At 42.6% G+C, this 26,559-nt stretch overlaps 2 protein-coding genes and 2 non-coding genes across 4 annotated transcripts; 2 read left to right on the plus strand and 2 right to left on the minus strand.

Moving 5' to 3' along the window:
* The first annotated feature begins 2,102 nt into the window (after nucleotides 1-2,102).
* Nucleotides 2,103-2,173, plus strand: TRNAG-GCC (transfer RNA glycine (anticodon GCC)). The gene has a single exon. It is a non-coding gene; the product is annotated as a tRNA-Gly (tRNA).
* A 3-nt stretch (nucleotides 2,174-2,176) lies between these two features.
* LOC115678245 (small nucleolar RNA snoR114) lies at nucleotides 2,177-2,266 on the plus strand. Its single transcript, XR_004005359.2, has one exon. It is a non-coding gene; the product is annotated as a small nucleolar RNA snoR114 (small nucleolar RNA).
* Nucleotides 2,267-2,783: 517 nt separating this feature from the next.
* Nucleotides 2,784-6,229, minus strand: LOC115678192 (E3 ubiquitin-protein ligase At1g63170-like). The gene is made up of 5 exons (XM_030601534.2): nucleotides 5,383-6,229; nucleotides 4,633-4,752; nucleotides 4,392-4,524; nucleotides 3,739-3,903; nucleotides 2,784-3,227 (listed from the first exon to the last, which is right to left on the minus strand). The coding sequence occupies exons 1-5, from the start codon at nucleotides 5,985-5,987 to the stop codon at nucleotides 3,051-3,053; spliced, it is 1,200 nt and encodes a 399-aa protein (XP_030457394.2). The 5' UTR covers nucleotides 5,988-6,229; the 3' UTR covers nucleotides 2,784-3,050.
* Nucleotides 6,230-7,340: 1,111 nt separating this feature from the next.
* LOC115678193 (shaggy-related protein kinase theta) lies at nucleotides 7,341-12,950 on the minus strand. Its single transcript, XM_030601535.2, has 13 exons — nucleotides 12,793-12,950; nucleotides 11,039-11,287; nucleotides 10,814-10,906; nucleotides 10,271-10,330; nucleotides 9,920-10,192; nucleotides 9,731-9,805; nucleotides 9,293-9,349; nucleotides 9,077-9,217; nucleotides 8,778-8,828; nucleotides 8,577-8,672; nucleotides 8,392-8,475; nucleotides 7,942-8,044; nucleotides 7,341-7,862 (listed from the first exon to the last, which is right to left on the minus strand). Exons 1-13 carry the CDS (start codon nucleotides 12,853-12,855, stop codon nucleotides 7,801-7,803), a joined length of 1,407 nt encoding a protein of 468 aa, XP_030457395.2. The 5' UTR covers nucleotides 12,856-12,950; the 3' UTR covers nucleotides 7,341-7,800.
* Between the last annotated feature and the right edge of the window lie 13,609 nt (nucleotides 12,951-26,559).

Here is a 26,559-nt window from a genome sequence, read left to right on the forward strand (position 1 = left end):
TTTGACAGAGGCTAAATGTGTCAGACAGCTATAAGTATGAGATTTTTTATGTCACGGAAAAAAGTTTAGAGTAAATATGCCGCAATGGGCATAGTTTAAGGTTTTTGATGGTTTTTACCTCCAAAAAAAAAAAGAAGGCTCCCAAGGATGGCTTCAAAGGACTTCCCTTTGCCGGGGGCTCGAATATACCATCTATGTTCCACGCAACGCACGTCGATGTCGGAGTCCCGGCCGGTTAACTCAATGATCTCAGCCAGCAGAGGCAAATACGGACCTAGAAGATTAGCTCGTTTGGCTGCCTCCTCTTCTAGGTGGTGTGCACATTCAGCAACCTTATGCTTCATTACCTGTTGTTATTCGACCCATTGGTTTTATGCGACAGATAGGTGGTCTAGGAACAAACTCATCGAATCAAAAAATAGAATCGCTCGAGAGTAATAATAATTGAGAATATTTGAATTGGTGCGATTCTATCTCGAGGGTGTGTAAGCAAACTTGGCAATATGCCCTCGGTTATTTTAAACCTCTCCTTCTTATTCCCCCCCTTTTTTCCCTTATTTTTGCATTTTTCGTCGGGGTGCAGTTTCGTTCATCCGATCTGTGGTTGGCCTTTTTTGGCTGTCCCAGAATATGGTGCTCCCCATTTTCCGCCACACAAAATTACCGGTGCCCAAGATTTATTAATTTAAAAAAAACAAATTAAAGCGGCTAATTATAATAACATTTCTGTCATAACGTAATATTATCTAAGGGTGATTGGTTCCCGGTCTAGTTCCCAGTACCAACCAGGGACCGGTCCAATGGAACCGATCACTTTTTTTATTTCCCTCTACTTGATAGCATCTGTTCGTGTTGAATCGAGTGATATGTTTGCAATGATCCTCAAATTGAAAAAAAAGAATAAAAAAAAACGTGCTTCACTTAGAGTTTAGTTCACATTTTACTAATTTTTTTGAAGAAATAAAAAAATAGTTTGGATCGGACCATTTTTTTAAAGCGCAAGATTGAGCGAGGGCAAGATAGATTAATTGAGTCTAAAATAGGTGTAAATTCATTTACAACCCATTTAACATCCACATTATGTTTCTACCCATTTACTAAGTATAACTAACCCATTTAACATCCAGTTATATATGGAAGCATTTTAGTAATATGAGTCGGGTCGAATCGAGTATGGATATGGGTCAAAACAGGCTAAATGAATTTATTTGGATCGAACCATTTTCAAATCGATCTTTCCGCATGACAGGTCTAGTCAATATTATCCTTCTAATGATTGGACATGCACCCCCATTGTTTTTTTAATCAAAGAAAAGAAGGCAGATATAAAACGAGGGACACAACCTCGAGCGGGCCCCCACAGGTACAGGCCACAATTATTTCGGACGGCATCACAATTTATGGAGCAAGTGCGAAATAATTCGACCGCGGGGCCCATCTTTTTGGACTCGGCGGGACGCGGCCACCGGACGAAACGACTTCTCGTTCCACAATGGCTGCTGCTCCGAATGGAAAAAAAGAGGGAGTCGTCGTCTCAAGATTAACACACCACGTTAGTTCTTCTGACCGACAACAAAGAAAACAAGAACACATCCATGTTAGCGACGCGAATATCAATCATGAACCCAAATTAATATAAACTAAATAAGATATTTAAATGAAAAGGGGAGAAGGGAACGGAGGTGGCTAATTTTCTCGTGAGAAAGAGGTGAGGAAGGGGATGAGTCGAACAGGGAGACGTGACATTTGCCACCGGCACAGTTCCTGAACATGGGACAAAGCAACCGAGCCCAACTTACGTTGTTGATTCACCCCGCGGTCCTCTAATTGGTGTCGAAGACACACTCGGAGCACTCGGACATCGTCAAGCGCTCTGGTCTTGGGGGCCAGTGGGTTCCTCCGAATTCGTCCGTGCTACGGAGATGGAAAAGGCTAGAGACAAAAAGAGGACCCAGATGGGAAATTAGGTAAAAGCTACATGTGAATGGCGAGTTCAGCTAAGGAACTGAGACGGGTAGAGGCGCTCAAGCAAGTAAAGGGGCAAGAGTCTTTCCAAGTTTTTATACAATATATAAAATTAGCTTGACAGGTATACTCAACAAGCACCAGTGGTCTAGTGGTAGAATAGTACCCTGCCACGGTACAGACCCGGGTTCGATTCCCGGCTGGTGCAGCTGAGCTGTGATGATGTCTGCGCTTCCGTGGCCCTTAGATTCAGTCACACTTCATCTGATCCTTCAGATGATACGTGAGCGCTTCTGAGCTCTTCTATTTTTCTTTTTTCTTTTTCTAAAATTTTTCTAACATTTCGACAATAATTCAGCTCTGACCAATTTTGTGAACGAAAAAATATTTTCCTTTATTTCATTTTTATAATCGAATTAAGTAATCATTTTCTTAACATATTTTTTAAAATATTTGTTTTTGCAAAACAAACATAGCCTAAATTCTTGCTCCTTTTCCGGATAATCACTCTTCCACCCCCTAATTTAAGCGCTTAGCTCTCATCTTCTTGTTTTTTTGTTCCGTCTTCAGCTTTGGTGAATTTTTGCTTTAGAGTCGCATCCTATGGAAACGTACCAACCCCACTTTTGACCAAAGGAAACCTAACCATCATCCATCACGCTCGCGCGCTAGCCCAACACAGTTCACATCCTAACCCTCAAATCATCGAAGATGCCCCACCCCCTCGAACCACTGAAGTTTGAGGTTCTGAACCGAGAACGCAAGAGCTGTAGATATTTTCAGCCAACTTTCGCCGCCAATATGGGAGAATACTCAGGTTAGCAAATACATATGATTGAGATGATCCTTTACAATTTACACAGGAAAGGATTCATCATAAACTGCCCAAGCCATATATAAATATGAACAGCATGACCAACAGGAGACCCTCCTAGGTGCTAACACGACCAAAGTAGCTCGTTAAGAATGCATGACTTAGAGCAGGAGCAACAGGAAAGCTCTCCTAAGTGCCGGAGCGCCTAGCATAAGCATGTCGACAAAGACGAGATCTTCAACCTTCTATCCCTAAAAAAACCTAAAATTCTTCACGCTACGTCGCTCCCACTCTGGTTCTGAGACTTTAGAATGTTGAACTTGCAGAGGGGGCAAATTGCATTAATGTACAGCCACTTGTCGATGCAACCGCAGTGGAAGTGGTGACGGCAGGGAAGTTCTCTCAACTCCGATCCATCTTCGTAAGCAGAGAGGCAGATGCAGCATTCCTTCAACAAAATAACATCGCCAACCGTTAATAGGAATCACAGTTTTATCATCAAGAATTAGACACTTTTTCCTTCCGCATTGCAGCTCAACTTAACAAACCAAAGAAAAATCTCCAAGCGCGTAAGAGATTTGGAAACAAAAGACTACGACCCCAACTTATGTAAGATGATAAAAGACAAAAAGCAACAATCCAAGCTCTTTTTGAAGGAGATATTGGATAAGCTAGGCTAAGTGAAGGGGATGGGAGGAGAAGCCACTGAGGCAGCTTTCACTGCGCTTGTGTGGTAATATACGATAATACGTCGTAGAATCAAGAGCTATAAAAAGAAATATGCAACAAATGACCTCTAATGCTTGACCTAGCAGGTTTTCAGGTTTTCAACGCATGGAAGCAAGTCCTCCAAATCTGATGACTAAGTAAGCACTAGATGAGAAGAATGGTCCCTCAATAATGGCAATCACAAAGAGATGACAAACAGCCAAATTAATGTGACTATAACAAAGTCTTACAGCATCCTCCTGCGATAGAACACGCTCAATAGTTGTGCTGCTGTCACATTCCGTCAGTATCCCTCCAGACGATGGCTGAGTTTCCTCATTAGCTTTGTCATAATCACCTAACCTGCGGAACTTGTACGTAGGCAACTGATTGATCTCCTCCTGTGTTGCTCCTTCCTGTTATAATGAAACAATTAAAAAAGCAAAGTATAAGTATGAGAACTACTAGTTTTCTGAAAAACCATTACTGCAAACTATCCCTTCATTCTAAGTACAGCTACATAAAAACTAGTCCGGGTGCATTTCATGCTCATATTCCAGCCAAGTTTGTGTTCTAAAGAAAGGAAGCGAACGCATATATATATATATATATATGGAGAGAGAGAGAGAGAGAGAGGAGATGCAAATCATCTTAAGCTGTGCTATAAGAACTTCTACAAACAAAACACAAACTTTTAGTTTAGTTAGACTGTTGCAGTAATGTTTTGCGCCATTCAAGTACACAAGGAGCAGCAAAACATTAAACATATGAAGTGTATCACCCAACCAAAAAGAAGATGAGGAATAGGAATACTGGGTTGGAGAATCAAGAAGAGGATACTGCCACTTGAGTTTTGATAAATTAATCGCCCTAAAGGACAGAAAATATTTGCAAATTCTTTTACCTGATCTGCCACAGCATACAGGATTGCGATTATACATGGGAGACAGCAGCATATTGCAATACCAATCAGGCACGCAATAGCAACGCAGATAACAACGAAAACCACATCAAACGCCAGAAATGATATACAGAGCCTGCAAACAGTAACAGTTAAAAGCACTCAAAGAGGAGAACATCTCATCATGGAAATAACGGGCAGAAAAAAAAGAGAAAGGAATCTAGGTTATCGTCCAAATTCGAACCAGTAGAGCTGAGGTGAATCGCGAATCAGGTCTTGGCCACCAGCAGTTACCCAGTAGAACCCGATTATCCACCAGATGAATGAAAACATTGTATTTGCAGACTCGAAATGCTTCGAGACGCTGTCAAGAAACCATCATGAGGAAGATGCCATGAGATTCAGATATTTTACAGGGCCACATAACTTGTGATGTGCAGTAAAACGGTGACGAGCGACTACACATTTTTCCCCATCCTTCTTTTGTGAATGACATAGCATCACTGCCGTGTAGGAAATGCCTTGAAACTAAACTCTCATAAGGATAGCCTTCTCTGGCAGTTCAACATTTATCATAGAATTTCAGACTTCAAATGAACTTGTTGGCAGAAAAAGAGTAACTATAGCTATGAATAAAAGCATGTGGAGAGACATTTCAAACACTTGGCACTGTGCAGAAATGCAAACAATGCAGCTGCCCTCAAATACATTTCAATCTCGATATCCGAAGCGCATCGCGAGTCTTGCAAGACAGAATTCTCTTCTGAGAATTTGGTCTTTTCCCCGTAAAGAGACCATTAACGCAGTAAAACTTCCGTTCGTAACTAATGCAAAATTGACAGGTGCGTGCTGGGCTACATCATCTGGTAATAACCAAACGAATTTTCCCCAATTGGAAAGAAACAAGGGGCACAAATTACAATATCAAGACAGCATCTGGAGCCCAAACACAAGAAAAAAAAAAAGAAAACACTGATAGACGATTGGCAAATACCTGGTTTCTTCGTCATCTCTGCTCTGATCATTCGCGTAATCGTCTGATTCGCCTCCGTCGCTCCCGGAACGGGAAGCTGTACTCAGGTAAGCATTCAAATCGCCAGGACCCCAGGCGCCGCTCCCACCCAATCCCGTGTACTCCACCTCCCTACGCCGCCGCTTGTACTCCCCAACGACGCACGCCACATGCAACAGGCACTGAAACGCGTACACAACAACCCACAGCCGCAGGGGCACCTCGGGCCTCTCGTTCCGGCTCAGCGCGACGACGCTAAGAGCGACGCCGACGAACGCGAGGTTCCAGAGGACGTCGAGGGCCACGATGGGCTTCGAGTATGCCCAGTCGCCCTGGCGCGTCTCCAGCTGCTCGGCGGCGTTCTCGCGGACCTGCATCGACGGCTCGCGGAGCATCATGCGCCGGCCGCTGGCCCGGCGCAGGAGCCGCGCCGCCGCGCCGCGGAGGGGCAGCACGGGGCGGCGCAGGAACCGCCGGCTGCGGAGGAGGTGGTCGGCCACGGAGTGCGAGAGGAGCGGGGTCGCGTCCACGGCGTCGCTCAGGGCGTTCCCGCGACGCTGCACCGGGGCCGTGGCCGTCGCGTGCATCGGAGGTCGATCGGCGTGGGGAGGGGGAGGGGGGAAGGATCGGCGAGGATTAGGGGAGCTGGCGAGGCCGGAAATTGAGCTCGCCCCGCGGCCGCGACCGGCGGAGAGGCACGCTCGGTTCACGCTATCGCAAGGGACGATCGGAGGGAAGGAGGGGAGGCCGATTCCGGCGAGATCGGCTTCCTGGTCGGAGCGGAGCGATTCGGGGGGGTGGAAGAGCTGAAGGTTCGTAGGGTTTCCGGGGGGGGATCGGATGAGGTGGAGAGAGAGTGAATTTGAATTCGAGGAAAATAATAAATTTTTGAGTTCTGTGGGGATTTGTTACTGCTGGGGATTCGACCAAAAAACGCAAAAGAAATTACTGTTGGGGTTAAAATTGCCTTTCGTCGCTCGCTGCCGCGGTGGTGGGGTCGTTTCCCGAAAGCGTGGGGGTCAAGCTTGTCAATGCGCTCGCTGTTGGTTACGTCCCACACGTGCGAAGCGGGGTTCATCCGGAATCGGAGGAGGAATTTTCCCGGGAAAATCACCGCCGCTCCTTCGTAAGAGAGCGGGTGATCCGTTATTTTTTACTCAGTGTTCACTGTTCGGTTAATCTCGAACTTCCAATTTGTTCCGATGTGGTCCATGAAATTTTGGCCTAACGTGCAATGTGATATTTGAATTTTCTATACTTGTTCAGTCTGATCTCCGGATTATATAAAAATGTTCAATATTATCCCTGTACTTAAATGGATAAAATTATACATTGAATTAAAGTTCAGAAATCGTATTAAATAAATTAAAAATTCATAAATTACATTGCACGTTGAATAGATATTTACATAAAAGGGAGAGAAGGAAGGACGAAACGACCGGTCGCACCGGGTCCGATCAGGTGGTGTGAATTAGGGGGGGACCCTAAACAGTGGAGAGAAAGTGCCAAGAGCTCCCTACAAACTCCAAATCAAATCATACCAACGTACGTACGGCCCCGAGCACGGTACACAAACACGACACCGGATAATTGCTGAGCCGTCCCGCCTCGTACCGTACACGTGTCCGCTCTTCTTCATCTTGCTTCCCGCCCAGTCACTTGAAAAATTTGGATTTCCCCAATTTTCGTTTTGCCCTTCTTTCCCAATATCCTTTCAATCCTGTACATGAGGAGATCGAATGGATCTAAGCATGGGGCATCAATCTTTCGCCTCAATCAGACATGACCTTCTCGGCCTTGGTAGCTGTCCTTATCGGTCTAGTGAAGTCGAAAAAGAATGCGATCGTTAGTGTTTTTCTAAAGGAAGGAATTTCGATGGAGGATGCGGGCCCTATGTGTTTCTTTTCCATGTGGCCGACACTGAGCTTATCGCGCAGAGCTTGAATAAATCATGCCACTATTAGTGTTATCAATCGATAACGCGTGTCGAAATACATGTCGGACGCACTAAGCGATTGCATCTACGTTACAAACTCACTCCCCAGAGCGCGCTGTATACAACAGCAAAACAATCACCAACAAAAAAATGCAAACCCAACCCCCCGATAAAAACAAAAAAGAAGGAAAAAAGAAAAGAAAAGAATTGGCACGGCGACGATTACGGTGATGAGCCTCGACGATTCCCTGTTTGAGGTTCCTGTAGAATGTGGCCGGGTTTCGTTCGGCAGCTCCACCTCCTCCAAGACTCTAACTTGAGCTCGATTTATGAGAAATTCCTAAGTTTGACAGCCTATCCACTAACTTGACTTCATTCCCAGAGTCGAAGCTGAAGGCTAAAAGAATGTTTGAACTTCGTACGTGTGAACAAGCATCCTGATGATGCAAAGATACGATCGGAGCTCAGTTCCTCGCGTGCTCAGGAATGAGGCGTCGACGCAGCTCGGAGGGTGCACCTGCCAATTCTGCAGTAGACTTGGGTATAAGCCATCTGGAATGAGGACCAGAATGGGAAAGAGCAACGTCACTATTTTTTCACTTTACCTTGAGCTGTGAAATCAAAGAGGGGTGGTAGGGCACGTCCATTGGGCAAGGTTGCATTCGGGTCCCTCAAATCATCAAAGAAAGGATGCGCACAGGCCTCCAACTGACATTACCAAGAGATGATAGTCAGCTTTCTAAGAAAATACTCTCTTCTCTACATGCATACCCATGCCAGACAGCAGGAACAAAATCTAAAAACTCGCTTTAAGCTGACGTTAAACGTATAGCCTGAAGTTTATTCTACACGTCTGAGAAAAACTTGCTATGATCATTTCACACATCTCGACGAGAAAAGCAGTTCCGTAGAAGGATCTCAGTCATGCTAGGTGAAGCCAAAAACTGGCTGACACTAAGCCCCAAGAAATCTAATGCAAGGATAGGAGGTTCAAAGCAGTTGCACATTGTAAGCAACTCATATCTAACTGATAATTGACTTCATTACAGACTTACAGCAGTGCAACGTAGATTTGGTGAATATTGGAGAAGCCTCGATACAAGATCCACTGCATCAGGAGGCAACCGCTTTTGAAAGACCTGTATCAGTTTCATAATTTTTTTCAGAAAAAGCAACTAATGATACCAAAAGGAAACTATCAACCCAGAGGTCATCGCTCTAATAACACTTAAAACAATACCTTGTGCCAAGGATGAGCTTTAATCTGAGGAAACTTGAATTCCGAATAATTTGGATTCATGCACTTAATTTCTTCCCTGGTAGGTGTCCCAAGAATCTAATAAAATTTGCAAATGGAGAGGAGGAAAATTAGTAACAAGGAAAAGTTTGAACCAAAGGTAATTACGTCATCATATTGAAAGGAAAGTACTTAAGTTGAAACCTTTATTATTTCCACAAGCTGATCAACACCACTCTCTCCAGGAAACAGTGGCTGCAGCAAGAAAACATAAGCAGACGTCAGATTGAGATTAAGAAGAACCAACATTCTAAGAAATTCAGCTTATGAGGTAGGTAAAACAAATTGTTTCCTAAGGAACTAGAAAACAAAGAAACTAAAGGCACGTTTTAGAAGAAACTATGGAACCAACCCCTACTTCAGTGAATTTCATTGAAATGCCATGAACAAGGCGGCTGCTGTGAATACATTTTATTACTTAATTTGGAAAAAGAGATGCTCACATGTCCCAGAAGAAGCTCGGCCAAGACACAACCAACAGACCACATATCAATTGCAATTGTATATTCTGAGGCCCCAAATATCAACTCTGGGGCCCTATAATACCGCGAGCATATATATGCTATATTGGGCTCTCCTGGGACCTACAAAAGTTAACTAAATCAAATTCGATCCCAATATATGATGGACTATTAAGTACTGATAGATAATGGACTTACCAACTTCTTTGCACTACCAAAGTCGCATATCTTCAACTGATGAGTGTGGGGATTGACCTGCGGCATTAAAGATAGAATCAGTACCTATATTTCAATGGAAAAAGAAAATATTGACAAAGTAAAACAAACAGGAGGAGCATCACAGCATTACACCAATGGATAATGTGTCCTCTTGTACGTACAGTCACATTTCATGCAAAATTATAGGATGATCTCAAACTTTGCAAAACAAGTGAATCATATCGGATAAGCATTTTCAATTGTACTATTTTAGCCAACTGATTCATGCAATCATGTGAAGATCAAATCACCATACTTCACTGTTAATGTATGCCTATCCCTCCCTCCCTCCCTCCCCTCCCTCCCCTTTTTCCTTCCCTTCATTCCCCACCATCTGCGTGTGAGCGTGTGACAGAAGGGCTGAGAGATAAATCTTACCAGTAGATTCTGAGGCTTGATGTCACGATGACACACACCAACCACGTTATGCAAGTAGTTTAATGCGCGACAGATCTGAATTGGAGAAAATCCAGAATATCAAAAAGGGTAACCCCAACCAGTACTACATACTGCAACATTGAAGAGCGTAACAAAGACTGAAAGTCAATTACTGCAACAACAGTTCACCTGGTATGCATACAGCTGCACAAAAATGATCGGCACGTGCTGGTTCATTCTAACATAATGCTTTGAAGCTCGATAGACAGTTTCAGAGATATACTCCAAAACAAGGTTGAGGTACACCTCATCTTTTTCAGTAGTTGAAAAGAAGCAGTGCTTCAGTTGGACGACATTAGGATGATCAAGTACGCGCATGATCTGAAGTTCTCTATTCTTATATCTCTTATCTTGCAACACCTTTTTAATGGCAACTGTCTCCGCCGTTTCTAAACACTTTGCCTGCATACCAAAAATCCGTAGGTCAGAAGAAAGACTCTACTTATTCAGAGTCGATTCGTATAGAAGTAGGCAACAAACCTGAAAGACAACACCAAACGAGCCAGTGCCTACTACACGCTCTGCCATATATGAGATAGTCTGCAACCCAAGTGTCAGAATTTGTTAAGAGACTTCTCATGCATGTTACATTTTGAAGAGAAAATCATACTTAAACATGCAATTTGTCAGCAAGCAAGACAACTCCTATTAAACATAAAAATAGTGGAAAGAGGGATGCACATGTATATCACGAAAACTTTTCATGTAGCAGTAAAAGAGAAAGCAGATGACAAACATACAGCATGTGAAATTTCCCAGGTTCAGTTGTTAATTAGATCTCCCCACCCACCCAATAAGTAAATTGTTAAAAATTTGACAAGTACTTTCTGTCAAACACGACAAAAACCTTTGGTGTCGGCTGAGGCAATTTTTACTTGATTCAATTCCTTGAACACTACATAGGATTCGCATGATAGCCATATCAACAGACATGCTTCATGAGGTTCACATTCATAAGACGCAATCCAGTGACAACACTGCAAAATGACAGCTATGCTGTACAACGAATAAAAGACACCTAACCTGTTTGGGTTGTCCATCTCGGCCACCAACTGTTGTTGTAATAATGTGGCCTGTTTCAGTTCCATGTCCGTTAACTACAGCTGGTTCAGAGTCCTAAAATTTGAAGCATAAATGAGGTTCAGAATCCATCATAAGAGAGCTATTCTTAAAAGAAGGGAACATATAATGCTCAGGATTATGTCAAATGCAATACTTTATCACTAACTCCTTAGAAGCAGATCATACCTTGTCATCATGAAATGCTTTGTCATCTTTAATTCTTGTCTCGTGCCCTCCTCTATGAATCTGATCATCACCAGGTTTAGAAACTGACGATTTACTGGAAGTGCTTGCAACAGCTTCCAGAGACGCGGAAGCCATGTGCTGCTCTAGACCTGTTGCACCTCTCTCAACAGAGTGCAAAAGCTGATCCACATTATCCCTGTGATGAGCTTCTTGATCAACCTTTACCCTTTTGGTACCAGAATCCCCACCCTGGAGTAAACAAAACAAATGTGTTTAAGAACTTAGAGTTCATAGAAAAAATATAGAGTCCTCAAAATTCTTGGCCACAAGCCACTTGGCCTAGTGGTTGTTGGGGGGGGTGACATGAGGTCAAGGGTTCGTACACAAATCAAATAGAAGGAAAAATAACACGAGTCTTGGATGCATAATTGCATAGCTGAAACCATATAAGATTCATCACAAGTTGAAAGGAAAATAAGCTTCTCATACAAAGAGCGGATTTAGGGTGTATAAGTTGAACAGCACAATTTCAGAAACAATCAAGCCAAGAAGGATCCAAACTAAGTTTAGAAGATCATGACAGTCAACAAAACAACCAAAGTTCCATACACAATGAGCTTAATCAAGTGTTGCTCTAGAATTCCTCAATGAAACAATAGGAATTTCTTTCATTCAATATTATCTAAGTGAACTAATCTGGCACGATTGAGATATGATTATCATACGTTGACTTCATATGATACTTTAAAAAGCCAGCGATGATGTTCACATTCAAACAAAACTGGGCAGAAGGTTCTGCTGCCTCAGGTTTATTGGATCAACTCCTACGAAACACACAGCCATTCGCATATCGCATTAGGTACTACCAGCAGCAGATTTTCCATAGTCTTAGAGTTCTTGTTAAAAAAATTCAAAACTGTACAAGAACATATTCTAACTGGCTTACCGATTGTCCAAAAAAGAAACAGACAAATTTGACTTTGACCATCGGCCTACCAACTACAGCCAATGCCTTTCAGAGAAGCCAAACACCAACATACAGGTCACCATCATGACTAATCACTACTACTCATTTGTTAATCGCCTAACATTGTTTTTGCTGAACGTCAAGGTTTGCAAAGCAAATCCGCTTAAAAGACAAACCACAAGAATGAACAAGAAAGAACAAGAAGAAGAAGAAGAAGAAGACGAGCTCCATGAATCGTCAGAGAAATAAATCAAGGGGAGAAACAAGAAAAAAGACATCCGCAGCATCAATCAGCCTTACATGTTTCCCAAATAATTGCAGAAATGTTCCCAAATCAACGCAATCCAACCAAGTCCTAGGCCAAAAATACTACCTTACAACCTTGAATTCACAACGTTCTCCACGTACTTTCATATACAGCCACCCGACGAACTTAAAAAGAAAAAAGAAAAAAAAACCGCGTCTTTTCGACGAAAAATGACCCATATGATTATCGAATCAAAGGAAAAAGAAACGTCGATCCGCGCCCAAAGCGTCGGCTAGGAAATGATCAGACGGCGAACGAAAAAGCAATCGATCGAGCTAAGAAAAAAAACCATCTTCCCAAATGAACACAAGCTTGGCCAGGCACACGAAAACCTAATTACAGGAGCCCCGAAAGCAGCTACCAACGCCCGAAACCGACGGCACCGAGACGACATCCCCCCGGAGCAAAAATGAGGGAAAATCCGGAGCTACCGACAGCCAATAGGAACCCCCAAACGGAAAGTCCGATTCGGAAACTCACGGGTTCAGAGGAAATGGAGGTGCGGCCCGACGCGATGCTCTTGATCCGGCGCATCATATTCATCGCCGCCGCCGCCGCCGCCGGGATCCCGAAACGGGGACCGCCGCCCAACAAAATCCAACCGGCCGCTCGGTCAAGAAGGGAACCGGCGGAAAGCGAATAAGGGCGCGGGGGCGGAGGAATGTCTCCCCGGGCGAGGAAGAAGGAAGGGAGAAAAGACGCGAAGACGCGCGCGCGCGCGCGAGACCGCTTTCCCACTCCTCCCGCTCCTCCGCTTCCTCCTCGTCCTGCTCCTCCTCCTCGTCCTCCTCCTCCACACGCTCTTCCTCTCGTTCTCTGCTGGCAAACAGGAACGGATCGAACCCTGTATACCGCACGCCGAAAATCTCTCTTCCGTCTCTCTCTCTCTCTCTCCCTGCGGATGCGTTGCCGTTTTCTTATTTTCCTCCGATTTATCTCCCTTTTTTTTTTTTCCCTAAAATGAGTTTTCGAATTCTTGGCCTGCCTGCCTGCGTTCGGTCAAACTTTGACCGAGCGAACCCCCGCCCCGCCCACCCAAATCATGCCAGCTTCAAAAATTTCCTGTCGTACGTCAGTCAAACTTGGATGCCTGGTCGTCCGTCCCTCATCATGGCCCCCCCGCCCCCCCCAGCCAATCCGACGGCCGGGACCCGAGGGCCCCCCGGCGCTTTTACCAGAATGTCCCTCCCGGGAGCACAATTTCACGATTTCCGTATTCCTCTCCCCCCCCGCCGCTATCTTTTTTTGTCCTATTTCGCGAAAGATCAACAATTTGAAAATCATTTTCCTAATTTTTAATCACTAACGGGGCGTACAAAAAAATTGAGCTGATAAAAAATGTCTTTGGTCTTAACGGCAATACGAACCTAAATATTTTTCATGATGACGACAGTATTTTCCATTGCCTCTTTTTTTAATAGATATAAACGATCAAATTAGGAAAATATTTTTTACAAATCATTGACTCTTCACGAAATAAATAAACGAAGCATAAATAAAAAAAATTGAATTTCAATGAATCATAACTTAAAATCTCGAGATTACTCCGGAGTTTATCGTCTATCTAATTTAAAGTTGAAATCTTTTTTTTTTTTTAATAGCGAAGTGTTTTGAATCGAATTCTGTCGTGGTTTAATTTCTGAAATTTTTTTTTTTAAATTTTTGTTGCTACATAAAGAGCGAACATCCGGAAAATATAATAAATATTTGGGTATGCCCTGAAGGATTCCCGGAATATTCGGGATTTGACTGTCTCGTTGACGTTTTCTTCTTGCTCTTTTTTTTTTAATAATAAATTCGCTAAGCAAATATTTTAAAGCCCGAAAGATTAAATTAAGGCATTTTGTGTCGCGAATTGCGCCGTATAGCGTCTCTCGTTGCGGAGCCACGCCAGATTCAAGACCGACTTTTGTTTTCTTATTAGCGTCCTTATCTTCTTACACCTTATTAATGTAATGAATTCAAATGTGGAAAACAAAAAAACACGTTACCCATTATTTGGAATATAGTTTTCTTTGGGTCCGATGAAAACGAGATAAATATTTTTTTGGTCGGGAAAACGAGGTAAATTGAAGCGCTTCGCTTTAATCAGCGCAAATTGAAACGAGATAAATTGAAACGCTTGGTCTTCATATAACAGGTTATTGCATAAATTATCAGTGGCCAAGAGTGCCTTATTTTAAATTCGGGTCTATGCCACCAAAAATCACAAAATAATACTACACATGCCACACTTACCACTAACTAATTTTGGTTTCGCAAAAAAAAAATCACAAATTGGTGCGCACGTGCCATAGTTACCCCAAATTAATTTTCGTGTCGCAAAAAAATCCAAGATGAAAAATTGGGGTAAAATTAGAAATCTTAGCTGATTTTCAAGCATAAGGGAGCTCTTAAGGCAAAATTAGCAATCTTTAGCATACATCCTAATGCCAGTTCATTTTCTACATATATGGTTTCTCCAAAACAACGTCGTTTTTAGATATCCATCCATGTTGAATTTCCGCCGCATCATATCCACGTCACACGCCTATCATCCGAGTTATTTGCCACGTGTCTTCTCGCATTTGCAATTTAACATGGATCTTGGAAAGGAATCTAGCGGAGCGTAAAATTATCTCGAGTGTATCCATTTGAGATTTTCTATGACACGAAAATCAATTTGGAGGTAAACATGAAATGGGACTACCGGTATGAGATTTTTTTGCGACGCGAAAATTAGTTTGGAGATAAATGCGACAGGAGCATACCGGTTCGGGATTTACGGGGGTATTGATCTTTTAATATATCTGCGTAGAGTTTCGTAGGTTTGAAAAGTAAAGGACCTTGGTCAATTTTTCTGGGCTAAGATTAAGGTTGAAAGTGTGATGATCTGTCTAGAAATTTCACGTGGAAGGACCTTATAAACTCGTCATTTAAATACCATTTTTTCTGACTAATTTTACCTTTCTCCGACGATGAAGAGCGTGGCGAATACAGCTTTTTGACGACAACCCAAAAACAAGCCAGCTCCGTCAACTTACGTCAGAGGGTTATCTGGAGAGCGATGCTTAAATGACGTTCTTAATTGCTCGAAAAATAAATTTTAAAAAATTTGTTAATAAAATTGTTTGTTTATTTAATTAATTTTATTTGGTAAAGGGTTTGTTCGGGAGCGGGTGGACCGGGACCCAAGTACTTCGGAGGACCGGTTCAGGCCCATCGGGTGGGCCGGTAAGAGTTTGTGCGCCGCACGTTTATTTTGACCCCGCAATAGAAGAAGAAGAAGAAGGATAGGAGAGGATGAGGTCATGGTCAGATCGATGCTCTTAAATTATTTAACAAGCCGTCCTTTAAATTTTGTGTTCGCTCGCGGATCGATCCGGTCGTTTAAGGACGATTTAGTCGAGAGCATGGTCGAACGTGACGACTGATTGCTTAGCCAATTCGAATTAGCGAAGAAGCTTCTCAAACCTCTCGGAGAGACGGAAGATTCGTGTTTTTTTGTGTCTCGAGATGAAGGGGAGAGAACTTTTGTTCGTTTAAGATCGTGTTTCGAGCAACATAAAATTCATCTTAAATCCCCGTAATACGAAAAGGGCAATATGAAAAGGGACGATAGCACTGCTTAAGATCGTGCAATCTATTATCGAGAAAAACACCACTTCGAGGGAAAGGCACAAAACGACAGATCGTATTCGACCATCTTTGATTGCTTACTCGTTGTTTAATTATTCAATGATGGGGTTTTCAAATCACAACTAGAATTTTCGAAAGCCACTTACGGTGCGTTGGTTTCACAGAAAATGAAAGATTTGGAAAAAAAAATTTCCTGAAAAGATCACTTGTGTTACTTAAAACAATTAATCAATGAAAAATATTTTCCGTTTGCTCGTTTTTGTAACCGATACAAGCGGTCAGTTTTAGGAAGATATTTTCCAAATCATTCATTTTCCGCTGAATAAACGGGACCTCTAATCGGTACCTTAAGGGCCCGTTTGGTAACGTGCCAAATAGTGAAAATTTCTGTTCTTTTGTTCTCAGAAATAGTTTGGGAACAAAAATGCATTTGTAAACTTTTTGTTCCCGGCACATTTTTGCAAATATTTGTGCGAGAACAGGTTTTGGAAGAGAAACAAGAAGTAAAAAAAGTTCTTCTTGTTTGCACATTTTGAGAATCGTTTTTTTTTTTTTTTTTTTTCTTTTCTTCTTTTTGTGTTGCTCTTCTTGGGTTGTGGCGGTCTGCGGCTGACCGGCTCCGGCCACGCCAGGGCCGGCGAGGGCGTCACGGCCCTCGGCGGCCGCCGGAGAGCGAGGTCCCCCTGCCGGCGAGGGCGAGGCTGGACCCTCGCCGCTCGGGCAAGGCGGCTCGCCGTCGGTCATGGCGAGGCCGAGCCTCTCCGTCGCGACCCATGGCGAGGTCGGCTTTGCCGTGGGTCGCGACGGCGAGGCTCGGCCTCGCCAGATCTGGGCAAGGCCGAGCCTCGCCATGACCGGACGGCGAGCCGCCTCGCCTAAGGGCGAGGGTCCGGCTCGCCCTCGCCGGCAGGGGGACCCTCGCCTCCGCGCGGCGGCCGGCGAGGCCGTGACGCCCTCGCCCGGCCTGGGCCGTGGCCGGCCGCCGTCGCGAGCGGCGACCATGGCCTGGGTAGAAAGAAAAAAAATAAACAATTCAAAATATTATTAATAAAAAGAAATTTGTGTGTAGTACAAACGCATTTGTTCTTTTCTATTCCGAAATAGAAATTTTGACATGATTTACCAAACTCCTTCAAATGCACAAAATTGTTTGACACGGAATGAAAAAAATCATTTACGTTGGAAATAGTTCGGCATGAAAATGGTATTCATGTGCACCCTAACAGAACCACTCTCTAGAGGAAAAATTAACAAATGGTAATTATTCGATCCTTCGCCTTGTTTTTCTTTGTCATATGCTAAATAAAAGGACTAATCACATTTTAGCAACATTTTCAACAAGTGACCTAAAATACCTCGACACCATATCACATACAACTTTAGGATATCTCATCTGGCTATTTCCGGAATCACCACACAAACTTTAGCAGATTCTAGAAATTGACTTTTGAGTACACAAGGAACCCAAAAAGCTCATCCTGGGTAACATCACAAGTCACTTCCTGTTTCCACCCCTCTTAAAGAAAGGAAAAAGAAAAAGGGCGCATCGTCCTAAATCAAGAAATTCTCTGCCCTCTCTGTCTTAATTAATTAATTCATTCATTTATTTCACAAATAAAGCATCAACATCTCACCCCCCAAAAATAAAAAATTAAATTTAAAAAAAATAAAAAGGGGAATTGATTGCACCGAAGTCCTCCTTCTGCAATCTTCACCACATTGGATGTTACACTTGGGCCGAAGTCCTCCCAAGCAGCACAAACCCTTTCTTTCATTTCACATTGAAAGCCTAAAGGAGTCCCTTCAGCCCCATCTTCCTTTCATCTTCCCCACTTCAATCAATGCCCTTTTCAATGTTTGCATCGGTGCATCAATTTCCACAACAGCGACACATCCCTCTCGCACCTCCACGACCTGGGATGATCCTTTTGCCATTCTGGTCCATTCATTTTGATGTCGGCCCAGGCTTCTTGGAGCCTAGGACTGATGTTATGTCAGCCCCTTGCAATTCCCACAAACACTCCAATCTTTTTTCCTTTCTGGTTGGCTTGCCTTCCCCCACTTTGGTTCATGTGAAATCGAGGTACAAAGATGATGAGGATACATGTCACTTGACGACCATCGGCGCATGCTTCTACGCATCGTGTGGACGGGCCACGCATTGACAATTATTTATCTGTAAGTTAAATGGAAAATGACATAAATGATTTATGAACTTTGATTCAATGTACAATGTATTGATGCTGTCCCACATTGGTTTTGGAAGGGGCTGATGGTCGATGTATAAGTGCGAGGGAAAGTCTCATCATTTGAGTTAGCTTTTGGAGTGAGAAAGACACAAAATCACTTGACGCTGGTATTAGAGTCAAAGGTTACCAACAAGTCTGGACTCAATAATCATACGGGAGAGATACGGGTTGTCGTGTAAGGAGGAGATTGTTGAGGTTATCCCACATCCCTCTTGGAAATGGCTGATGATTGATTTATAAGTATAAGGGAAAGTCTCAACACGGGGTGAGAAAGGCCCCAGACCACCCAACATAATGTAGTCTTTAAACTTTAACCCTATGTGCAGTGTGGTCCATAAACTTTTAATTTGTTCAAAGTGATCCCTGAACTTTTAATACATGTTTAAACTAATTCATGGACTATATGAAAATGTTCAATGTTGTCTCTGAACTTAAGTTCAGAGATCATATTGAATAAATTAAAAGTTAATGGACCATATTGTACATTAGAGTAAAGTCCATGGATCATTTGTGTCATTTTTCCTATGTTATAAGATAGTTAAGATGGCATAAGATGAAGAAGAAAGTAATCATAGTAGATTGCACTGTTCAATCGAGTATGTGCGTTAGCGTTACCAATTAAAAACGATAGTATAATCTTACACAGTACGACCCTTTTGTGTATCCATCATTGTGTTGTATACTGGTGATGATGCCTACGTATATTGTTGTTGCTATGACACATATGTTCATTGAGTTTTCCTCTTTCAGGAAATTAGAGATTACTCTACACGTTAATGTTATGAATGATTATACAAATAATCCATGAATTTTGGCCCAACGTGCAATGTTTCCGAAATTTTAATTTGTTTAATGTGATCCATGAATTTTGTTACATGTTCAAATTAGTCTCTAAACTATATGAAAATATCAAATGTTATCCTCCTATTAATTTAACTTAATGGTTTGATTTGGCTCATGATTCGATACATTTGAACAACACGACAAAAAAATAACGATTCGCGTAAATTATCCACGTAAGATATTCAATTCAAATAAGGATACATTAATTCACGTCATCATAACACGGGCAATCATTTTTCCAGTTTGAACATATTAAACGAATTAAAAAGGATTATTATACCCATATTCGAGTTGAATATCTTACGTGGATAATCCACGTATAACATCTTTTTTGTGACGTATCGGATCGGAAGCCAAATCAACAAATTCCATTAACTTGAAATTAATGGGAGCATAACATCGAACATTTTCATATAAAATCCAAGGACTAAATTAAACATGTACCATAAGTTTAGAGATTATATCGGACAAATTACGGCTAATATTCATTTCCAGCAACATTCCTAAGTCCGTTTTATCGCTTGCCACATAAATCGACACTAACCCTGATGAACACAGGAGCAATTCAATCATCCAAACAAACCCTCCGTGATCACATGAATGGGTTTGAGCAAGTCAACGGGATGGCAGAACATAAGGCGGAAAGAAAGGGGTTGCAGACTAACCCTAGCCCTACCCAATAATAGCCGGTTGCATGGTATTCAGCAGTAACAATCCAACCAGAGATTTTTTTAGTCATGGCCCATGCATTATTCTCTCGAATTGGATCGTTGCCCTCGGCCAGCAGCATCAGAGATGGTCCCCCCTCTCTCCTCTCGTGTCTTCATCCGGAGGAGACCGTGGCCCCGCTCATAATGCACAACGCAACACTGTGCGCAAAGCGACGATGATTCCTCCATTCCATCCGCCACCAGGCTCTCTCTACACATGATTTTTCCACCCGCGCATTATCGCGATTTGATTCCCCCCGTGTTTGTCCGTAATTGTAATCCGGTCCCGAATACGTCCATCTACGCGAACCGGGGAAGCGAACATCGCGTAAAACATGCGGTGGTCCGGCTTTTGCCCACAAGCTCGGTTTGGCACGCAGAGAAGGAGTAGGGGTGAATGTTGGGGGTGCGGTTCGTACTCCCTATCGATAGGATGGCACGGGGGTCCCGTTACTTGGTGAGCCGGGAGTGGTCCGAGAGGCAGCGCCCCTTAGCTATCAGAGAGTTTTTATAGTTCGGGTCCGTATTTTATTGGTAGTTTGGAATTAGGTCCGTGAATAGCTGCTGCTTTGTATACAATTTCTTTCTCTTGTAATTGAGAGTTGTAACAGAAAAGTGAGAGGCAGTAATCATAATGGAATTCTCTGCTACATGTAACCCTAATTTAACGGCGAATCCCCGATAAACATTGCGCTTCGATTTTTCTTTCTCATATTTACTCTCTATTCCGTTGTGTCTGTGCGCCTAAATCTAGCAGTGAAGAATTAGGCTTATGGCGAAAGTTCGCTCGAGCGACGGATATCGGTTGATTACGCGCGGGCCCGTAGCGGGCCGATATAATTTGGGAGGTGGAGCCAGCGGGCATGTGATAATGTAGGCGAAGGGCTTGACTCAATTGGAGGAAAAATAAATGGAACGTCAAAAACCGTTTTCATTTAGAAATTAAAAAGCAGAAAAAAGGAGGAGGCAAACAACACACAGAAGCCAACTGCCGTTCCCAATTCGGATAGCATTTCGCTATCTTTGACTTTGTGGCCCTTCGTGCACAGCTACCAGTGTCGGATGCACATACACTGCGAAGATCACGTGTGTGTGTATGCATGTGTTCATGCACATGGACAATATAGGAGGGGCTTTGCTTTTCCTTATTTGATCTTTCGAATTTAAAGCTCGACATTACCAAATTATCTATTTCTGTCTAACTAAATGAGAAGTCGAAAAGAATCGTTTCGAGCTTGAGAAATGACTGGAGACCGAAAACTCCATATTGCTAAGGTGTGATTTGGCTCGTGACTGCGGTAGGAAGCCTGGCTAAAGCCCTCGTGAACGGTGCGTGAATTAGCCCGAACCTAGCTGCGACTTCGCCTCTCGTCGGCGCGACGCAACTTCTTCCTGCCAACTAAACCCTTTAATGCCTCTATCACGGCCATAGTTCAGATGCTATCGAGCACTGACCGATGAAATTGAGATAATGCATTATCCGTTAGGATTAGGCGCACAAAAACAACGAAATAAAAAGTAAATGCGAGAAAGAGAAATCGAGACACGAGGTTTTATCCAGGTTCACCCTTAAATTAGGGCTACATCCAGTAAAGGATTCTACTATAATTAGCACATTCTACCTATCATGGGCGAAAAGGCTTGCTTGTTGTGGCAAGAATACCAAAACAGTCAAAGCTACTAATAAAATATGGGCCCAAACTATAAAAGCCCTCTGGTGTCGCTCCCTGCGACCCTGGTCGGGGTGGCTCTCCCGGACCCCCTCCCGCTTACCGAGGAACATGACCCTTATGCCTTCCTGTCGATGGGAAGTATGAACCACACCCCAATATTATCTTATTTGACCTTTCTAGATGAATTCTCCTATGTATTCGTGGTCGAAAAGGCAATCTGGTAAACCAAGTCGCTTGAGGGAAACTTCCAAAAAGCCTCCAAAGTTGTCTTTTGACAAAAGAACAGCAGCACAAGAGTTTTGGGAGATAATGAACTTAATTATGGACCAACAACGATGGCAACTTGTAAGATGTCAACGTTGGACACGCCAAATTGGACCAAGTAATCGATGGGGATTTGAGTTTCGACGAGCATTGACATCCTCTCTTGATGATCACCAGATGAAATGAATTTGGCGTCAACCACGGTCGCAAAAGAGAGACACTAATGATTCATTCCATGAGTAATCGTGGAAAGCCGACTCCTTCGTCTTGCGAAGATGAATACAGGCTCAGAAAAACAAAAGAGGAGAGCAAAACGAGCCAACAAAAATTTACTAAGGTCGTAAGTTGTCGGAGAAAAGGAGGAACGAGACAGGAAATATTGTACGATTTCACGTAAAAGATGGGGCAAAATCCGACCACCATGTCATTATCGTGTTGTTTTTAGCATAAGTAGCAATTGAAGACCAGAGTCTATCCCATGCCCCAATTAAGTTTATCCTTCCATTCAGTTCCATAGCTGAGTTGCTATCGCTAAAAAATGAATAATTTATAAAATATTATTCTAAAAATTATCGTTTATAATGCATAAACGAAAAATATATTATTTATCTATGAAAATATTTAGATATGTTGTCGATAATGAAAATATTTTTTTTCAAGTTATATAAACGATTATTTTCGAAAAAATATTATCCAAATCATTTATTTTTCCGTAAAACAAACGGACATGGATGCATGATCAATTTTATTGACGAATTCCCAAGTTCAAAATGATGATGATGATGATGATGATGATCTCCTGGAGTAATAAGATAAATATGTTATGACTAAATTTCGTTTTTCAAAACACATGAAGATGATGAACATATGGAATCCAATCCATCGTTTGATTACAGGGAAATTCGTTCCAAAGCAAAATTCATATTTATAGTAGTAAATCGACTTTGGGCCCGTTTGGTAACGTGCCAAATAGTGAAAATTTCTGTTCTTTTGTTCCCAGAAATAGTTTGGGAACAAAAATGCGTTTGGTAAACTTTTTGTTCCGGGCACATTTTTGCAAATATTTGTGTCGAGAAACAGTTTTGGAAGAGAAACAAAAAGTAAAAAAAGTTGCTTCTTGTTTTCGGACAATTTTGAGAATCGGTTTTTTTCTTTTTTTTTTTTTTTCTTTTCTTCTTTTGTGTTGCTCTTCTTGGGTTACCGGCGGCCGGCCACAGCCCAGGGCCGGCCGCCGGTCACCGGTCGCCGGCGACCGGCCATGGCCTGGGTAGAAAGAAAAAAAAATTAAACAATTCAAAATATTATTAATAAAAAGAAATTTGTGTGTAGTTACCAAACGCATTTACGTTCTTTTCTATTCAGAAATAGAAATTTTGGACAGTTCTCAAACGCCTTCAAATGCACAAGAAATTATTTCCAGACACGAGAATAAAAAAAATCATTTACGTTCAAAATAGTTAGGGCACGAATGGTATTATGCGCACCCTTTATAATCGTTTTTTCCTCAATAAGTTTTAAATTCACTTGTCCGGGAGCTTTTTACTCGGGATTTGAACCAGGGTCTCATCCCTATCCTATCCCTTCCCTTTCCTTGTGTTGGCCGGCCGGTTGCCCTGGTGGTTAGCCAAGGGAATCCGTCGCGCCTTATTTGAGAGCGTAATTCGGTGATGACGTGAACCCTTGAGAAAGAACATGTCCGAAACTAAGACGGGAAAAGTCCACACGAATCGTATGTAATGGCTATGTCAGTACATATGAGTTCACGAGCAAGTTCATGTAGGAGTAACTTTGACTTCAGTCTCGGAGATAGGTTTATTAGGACCGGAATTGTACATTGTGATTTGTTGCGCAATCGAAGTAGAGATGGACGATGATGGGTCTTGGAGGAGGTGATCATTGTTAGAGGACGAAGCCAAATATTATTATTAAAGGCTTTTTTTGTCTTTTCTATTAATTTTGCTTTTAGGTTAAAAGCTACACCTATAAATAGAAGTTAGCTGTCAAGCGTTTGAGAAGAAAATAGAGAAAAAAGAAAAGAGAGAAGAAAAAGTGAGTTTTTTTTTTTTACGAGTGTCCTCAATCTCTTTGTGCACCGATCTTGAGAGAAGATCATAATTGTATTCCTACTTTCTTCGAAGTCTAGTGGATTTGCAGAGTGCCTCTGTGCGGAGACGTAACCCAGGTTTGGGTGAATTTCGATAACAAAATCTCTTATGTGTTCTTTCGATTTTGTTCTTTTTATTATTATATTCTGCAAGTGAGGATCGCTCGCTTGGGTTATTTTTCTGGAATCGGCGTACGATTTCCAACAATCATCTCGACGATACTTTGACAATTTACAAACCCTAACTTCTGTTTTTGTGGCCAAGAAAGATTGCAAATCTAACACTTAAGGAGGGGGGGTCCAAACTAAGACGAGAGCCTCGTGAAAAAATGAATAATTTAAAAAATGCTTATTTAAAGATGTATATGTTATAAAAAAATGTATTAAACGAAAGATATATTGATCGTTTACGAAGATATTTAGATATGCTGTCGATAATGAAAATATTTTTTCTTAACTAATAATTTCAAGCGATATAAACGACTATTTTTAGAAAAATATTTTTCAAATCATTCATTTTCTTTAAAGCAAATGAACATGGATGCATGATCAATCTCACTGACCAATACGAAGTTCAGAATGATGATAATAATAATCTCCCGAAGGAATAAGAGAAATGTGTCGTGACTAAATTTTTTTTTTTCAAAACACACGAAGATGATGACCGCATTAAATACAATCTGTCGTTCGATTTAAGGAAAATTCGTTCGGGAGCAAAAATCATATTTGTAATAGTAACTCGACTCTATGAGTAATTTTACATTCACTTTTCCGGGAGCTTTTTTACTCGGGATTTGATCTGGGGTCTCCTCCCTATCCCTTCCCTTCCTTTCCCTTTGTGTTGGCCGGCCGATTGCCCTGGTGGGGTTGGTTTAGCAAAAGGGAATCGGTCGCAACTTATCGAGAGCGTAATTCGGTGACGACGCGAACCTATGAGAAAGAACGTGTCCGAAACTAAGGCAAGAAAAGTCCGTACGAATCATACGTAATGGCTATGCCGGTACGTACGAGTTCACGAGCAAGTTCACGCCGGAGTAACTTCACTTCATTCTCCGAAACGGGTTTATCGGGACCGGAATTCGAACGGCGCGGCACATTGTGCATGGTTTGTTGCGCAATCGAAGGAGCGATGGATGATGACGACGGGGGGTCTTGGAGGAGGTGATCATCATCTCGACGATACTTTGACAATTTACAAACCCTAACTTCTGTTTTTGTGGCCAAGAAAGATTGCAAATCTAAGACTAAACCGGGGGGGGGTGGTCCAAACTTAAGCTGACAGCTTCGTCTTCAAGCCCCTCCCCTCCTTAACATCCAATCAATGTGGGAGACGATTTCGAACGCGCGCCGCCCCCCCCCCCCTCCCCTCCCCTCCCGTATCATCCAATGCATCGTCCAAAACCCCATCGTCAACAATGGCCAAACGAGTGCACCGTTTTCAATACCCACCTCGCTCCAAACCTTTCGCAATCCCCCCATTCAATTCCCGTCCCTCTCTCTCTCTCTCTCTCTCTCTCCCCAATCTATAAACCATTTTCCAACCCCCTCCTTGTTCTTTCACATTTCGCATTCGCATTCGCACCCGCCTTGCCCCCGGCTGAGGACCGTTACCGGACCGGATCGATCATGGCATCGAATACTTCGAACCGAGACTTACCCATGAAATGTACATTGCTTTCTCCACACCGCAAGAAATCAATCGGGCACCAGGATCGGAACACGGTTTTTCTTTATCAACCTTTCTTTATCAGTCGTATGCCCCGCAAAGTATGAACCTTATCGGTGTCGTTCGTTTTATTTTTCAAAAACCGAAAAAAGAAGGAGGAGATAAGAGAGAGATTTTGCGGGGATCGAGCAGGAATCCCGTTGGTCACTGTCCGTGATCCTGCAGATGGACAGCCCCCAGCCATCTTCGGCAGGGCCACGTGGCGGCAGGTGAGAGGCGGATGGGGCCAAGCAAGGAGACAAGCGTAGGTGTCTACGCAATAAATGAGGGGCAGCTCTTTTCCCCCCAACAGCCTCTGCCCCCCTCCCCGTTTAATGCACTGCCACCGCCCCCCTCTACCCTACTACTCGGAACGCCCACCTTCCCCCACCCCCATCCCCCCACTGGCTCCCGGCGGCGCGTCGCCTCCCACGCGCCTCCACATCCATTGCATAATCGTTACACATGCACACAGCAACATCGTCGAAGCCTCCGCCGTGGTTGATGGTCCTGTCCTTTCATGAAGACTTTCCATTAGTGCGACGGCCTATGTAACTACAACCTACCCATAACTATAAAAGCTAAATATGAAATCTAAATCGTGTACAAAAAGAAAACCCCATAGTTTTTCCTCGTATCCGTGGTCCGAGGTCGTCGAATGCAATCGTGGGGCGATGAGTTTTTCAATTCAATGTAAAGATCAGATCGATTCTATGCGGATCGAACCCTAATATTTGCATAAATATCATACCTAAAATCTTAGAATAAAATAATTTTCACGATATCATAATAGACGAGACATACATTGATCCATGATGATTTCTTTGAAGAAATCATCATGGATCAATGAGAAATCTTTTAAAGAAAAAAATCTCTCGACTCTTTTAATCTTTCTGACATGCTTGATGGAAAGAAGAAAACTACCGTTCTTTTCTAGGATAGAGAGATGGACCATTTTCTAATTAGGGCCTTTTATAATCACACTATCCATCAAAGCGTACGTAATTAGAATACCTCTCTAATAAAAATAGAAATTTAGCACCTAATAATTATTAAACCTAAAACATAAATGGGCCATTAA

Source organism: Syzygium oleosum, unplaced genomic scaffold (assembly GCF_021117445.2).
Source record: "Syzygium oleosum isolate NSW1041296 unplaced genomic scaffold, Sole_v2.1 Sole_v2.15, whole genome shotgun sequence".
Classification (NCBI taxonomy): Eukaryota; Viridiplantae; Streptophyta; class Magnoliopsida; order Myrtales; family Myrtaceae; genus Syzygium; species Syzygium oleosum.

Bases quoted from the DNA above. Each gene is read 5' to 3' on its own strand.
- LOC115678193 (XM_030601535.2), bottom strand. From the start codon at position 12,855: ATGAATATGATGCGCCGGATCAAGAGCATCGCGTCGGGCCGCACCTCC. The intron at 11,288-12,792 runs GTGAGTTTCCGA...TGTTTACTCCAG, and splicing joins CCTCCATTTCCTCTGAACCC to GGTGGGGATTCTGGTACCAA. The intron at 8,829-9,076 runs GTGAGCATCTCT...TTCTTGCTGCAG, and splicing joins CCGAGCTTCTTCTGGGACAT to CCACTGTTTCCTGGAGAGAG.
- LOC115678192 (XM_030601534.2), bottom strand. From the start codon at position 5,987: ATGCACGCGACGGCCACGGCCCCGGTGCAGCGTCGCGGGAACGCCCTG. The intron at 4,525-4,632 runs GTTCGAATTTGG...TACTGTTTGCAG, and splicing joins GATTCACCTCAGCTCTACTG to GCTCTGTATATCATTTCTGG. The intron at 3,904-4,391 runs GTAAAAGAATTT...TCATTATAACAG, and splicing joins TGTATGCTGTGGCAGATCAG to GAAGGAGCAACACAGGAGGA.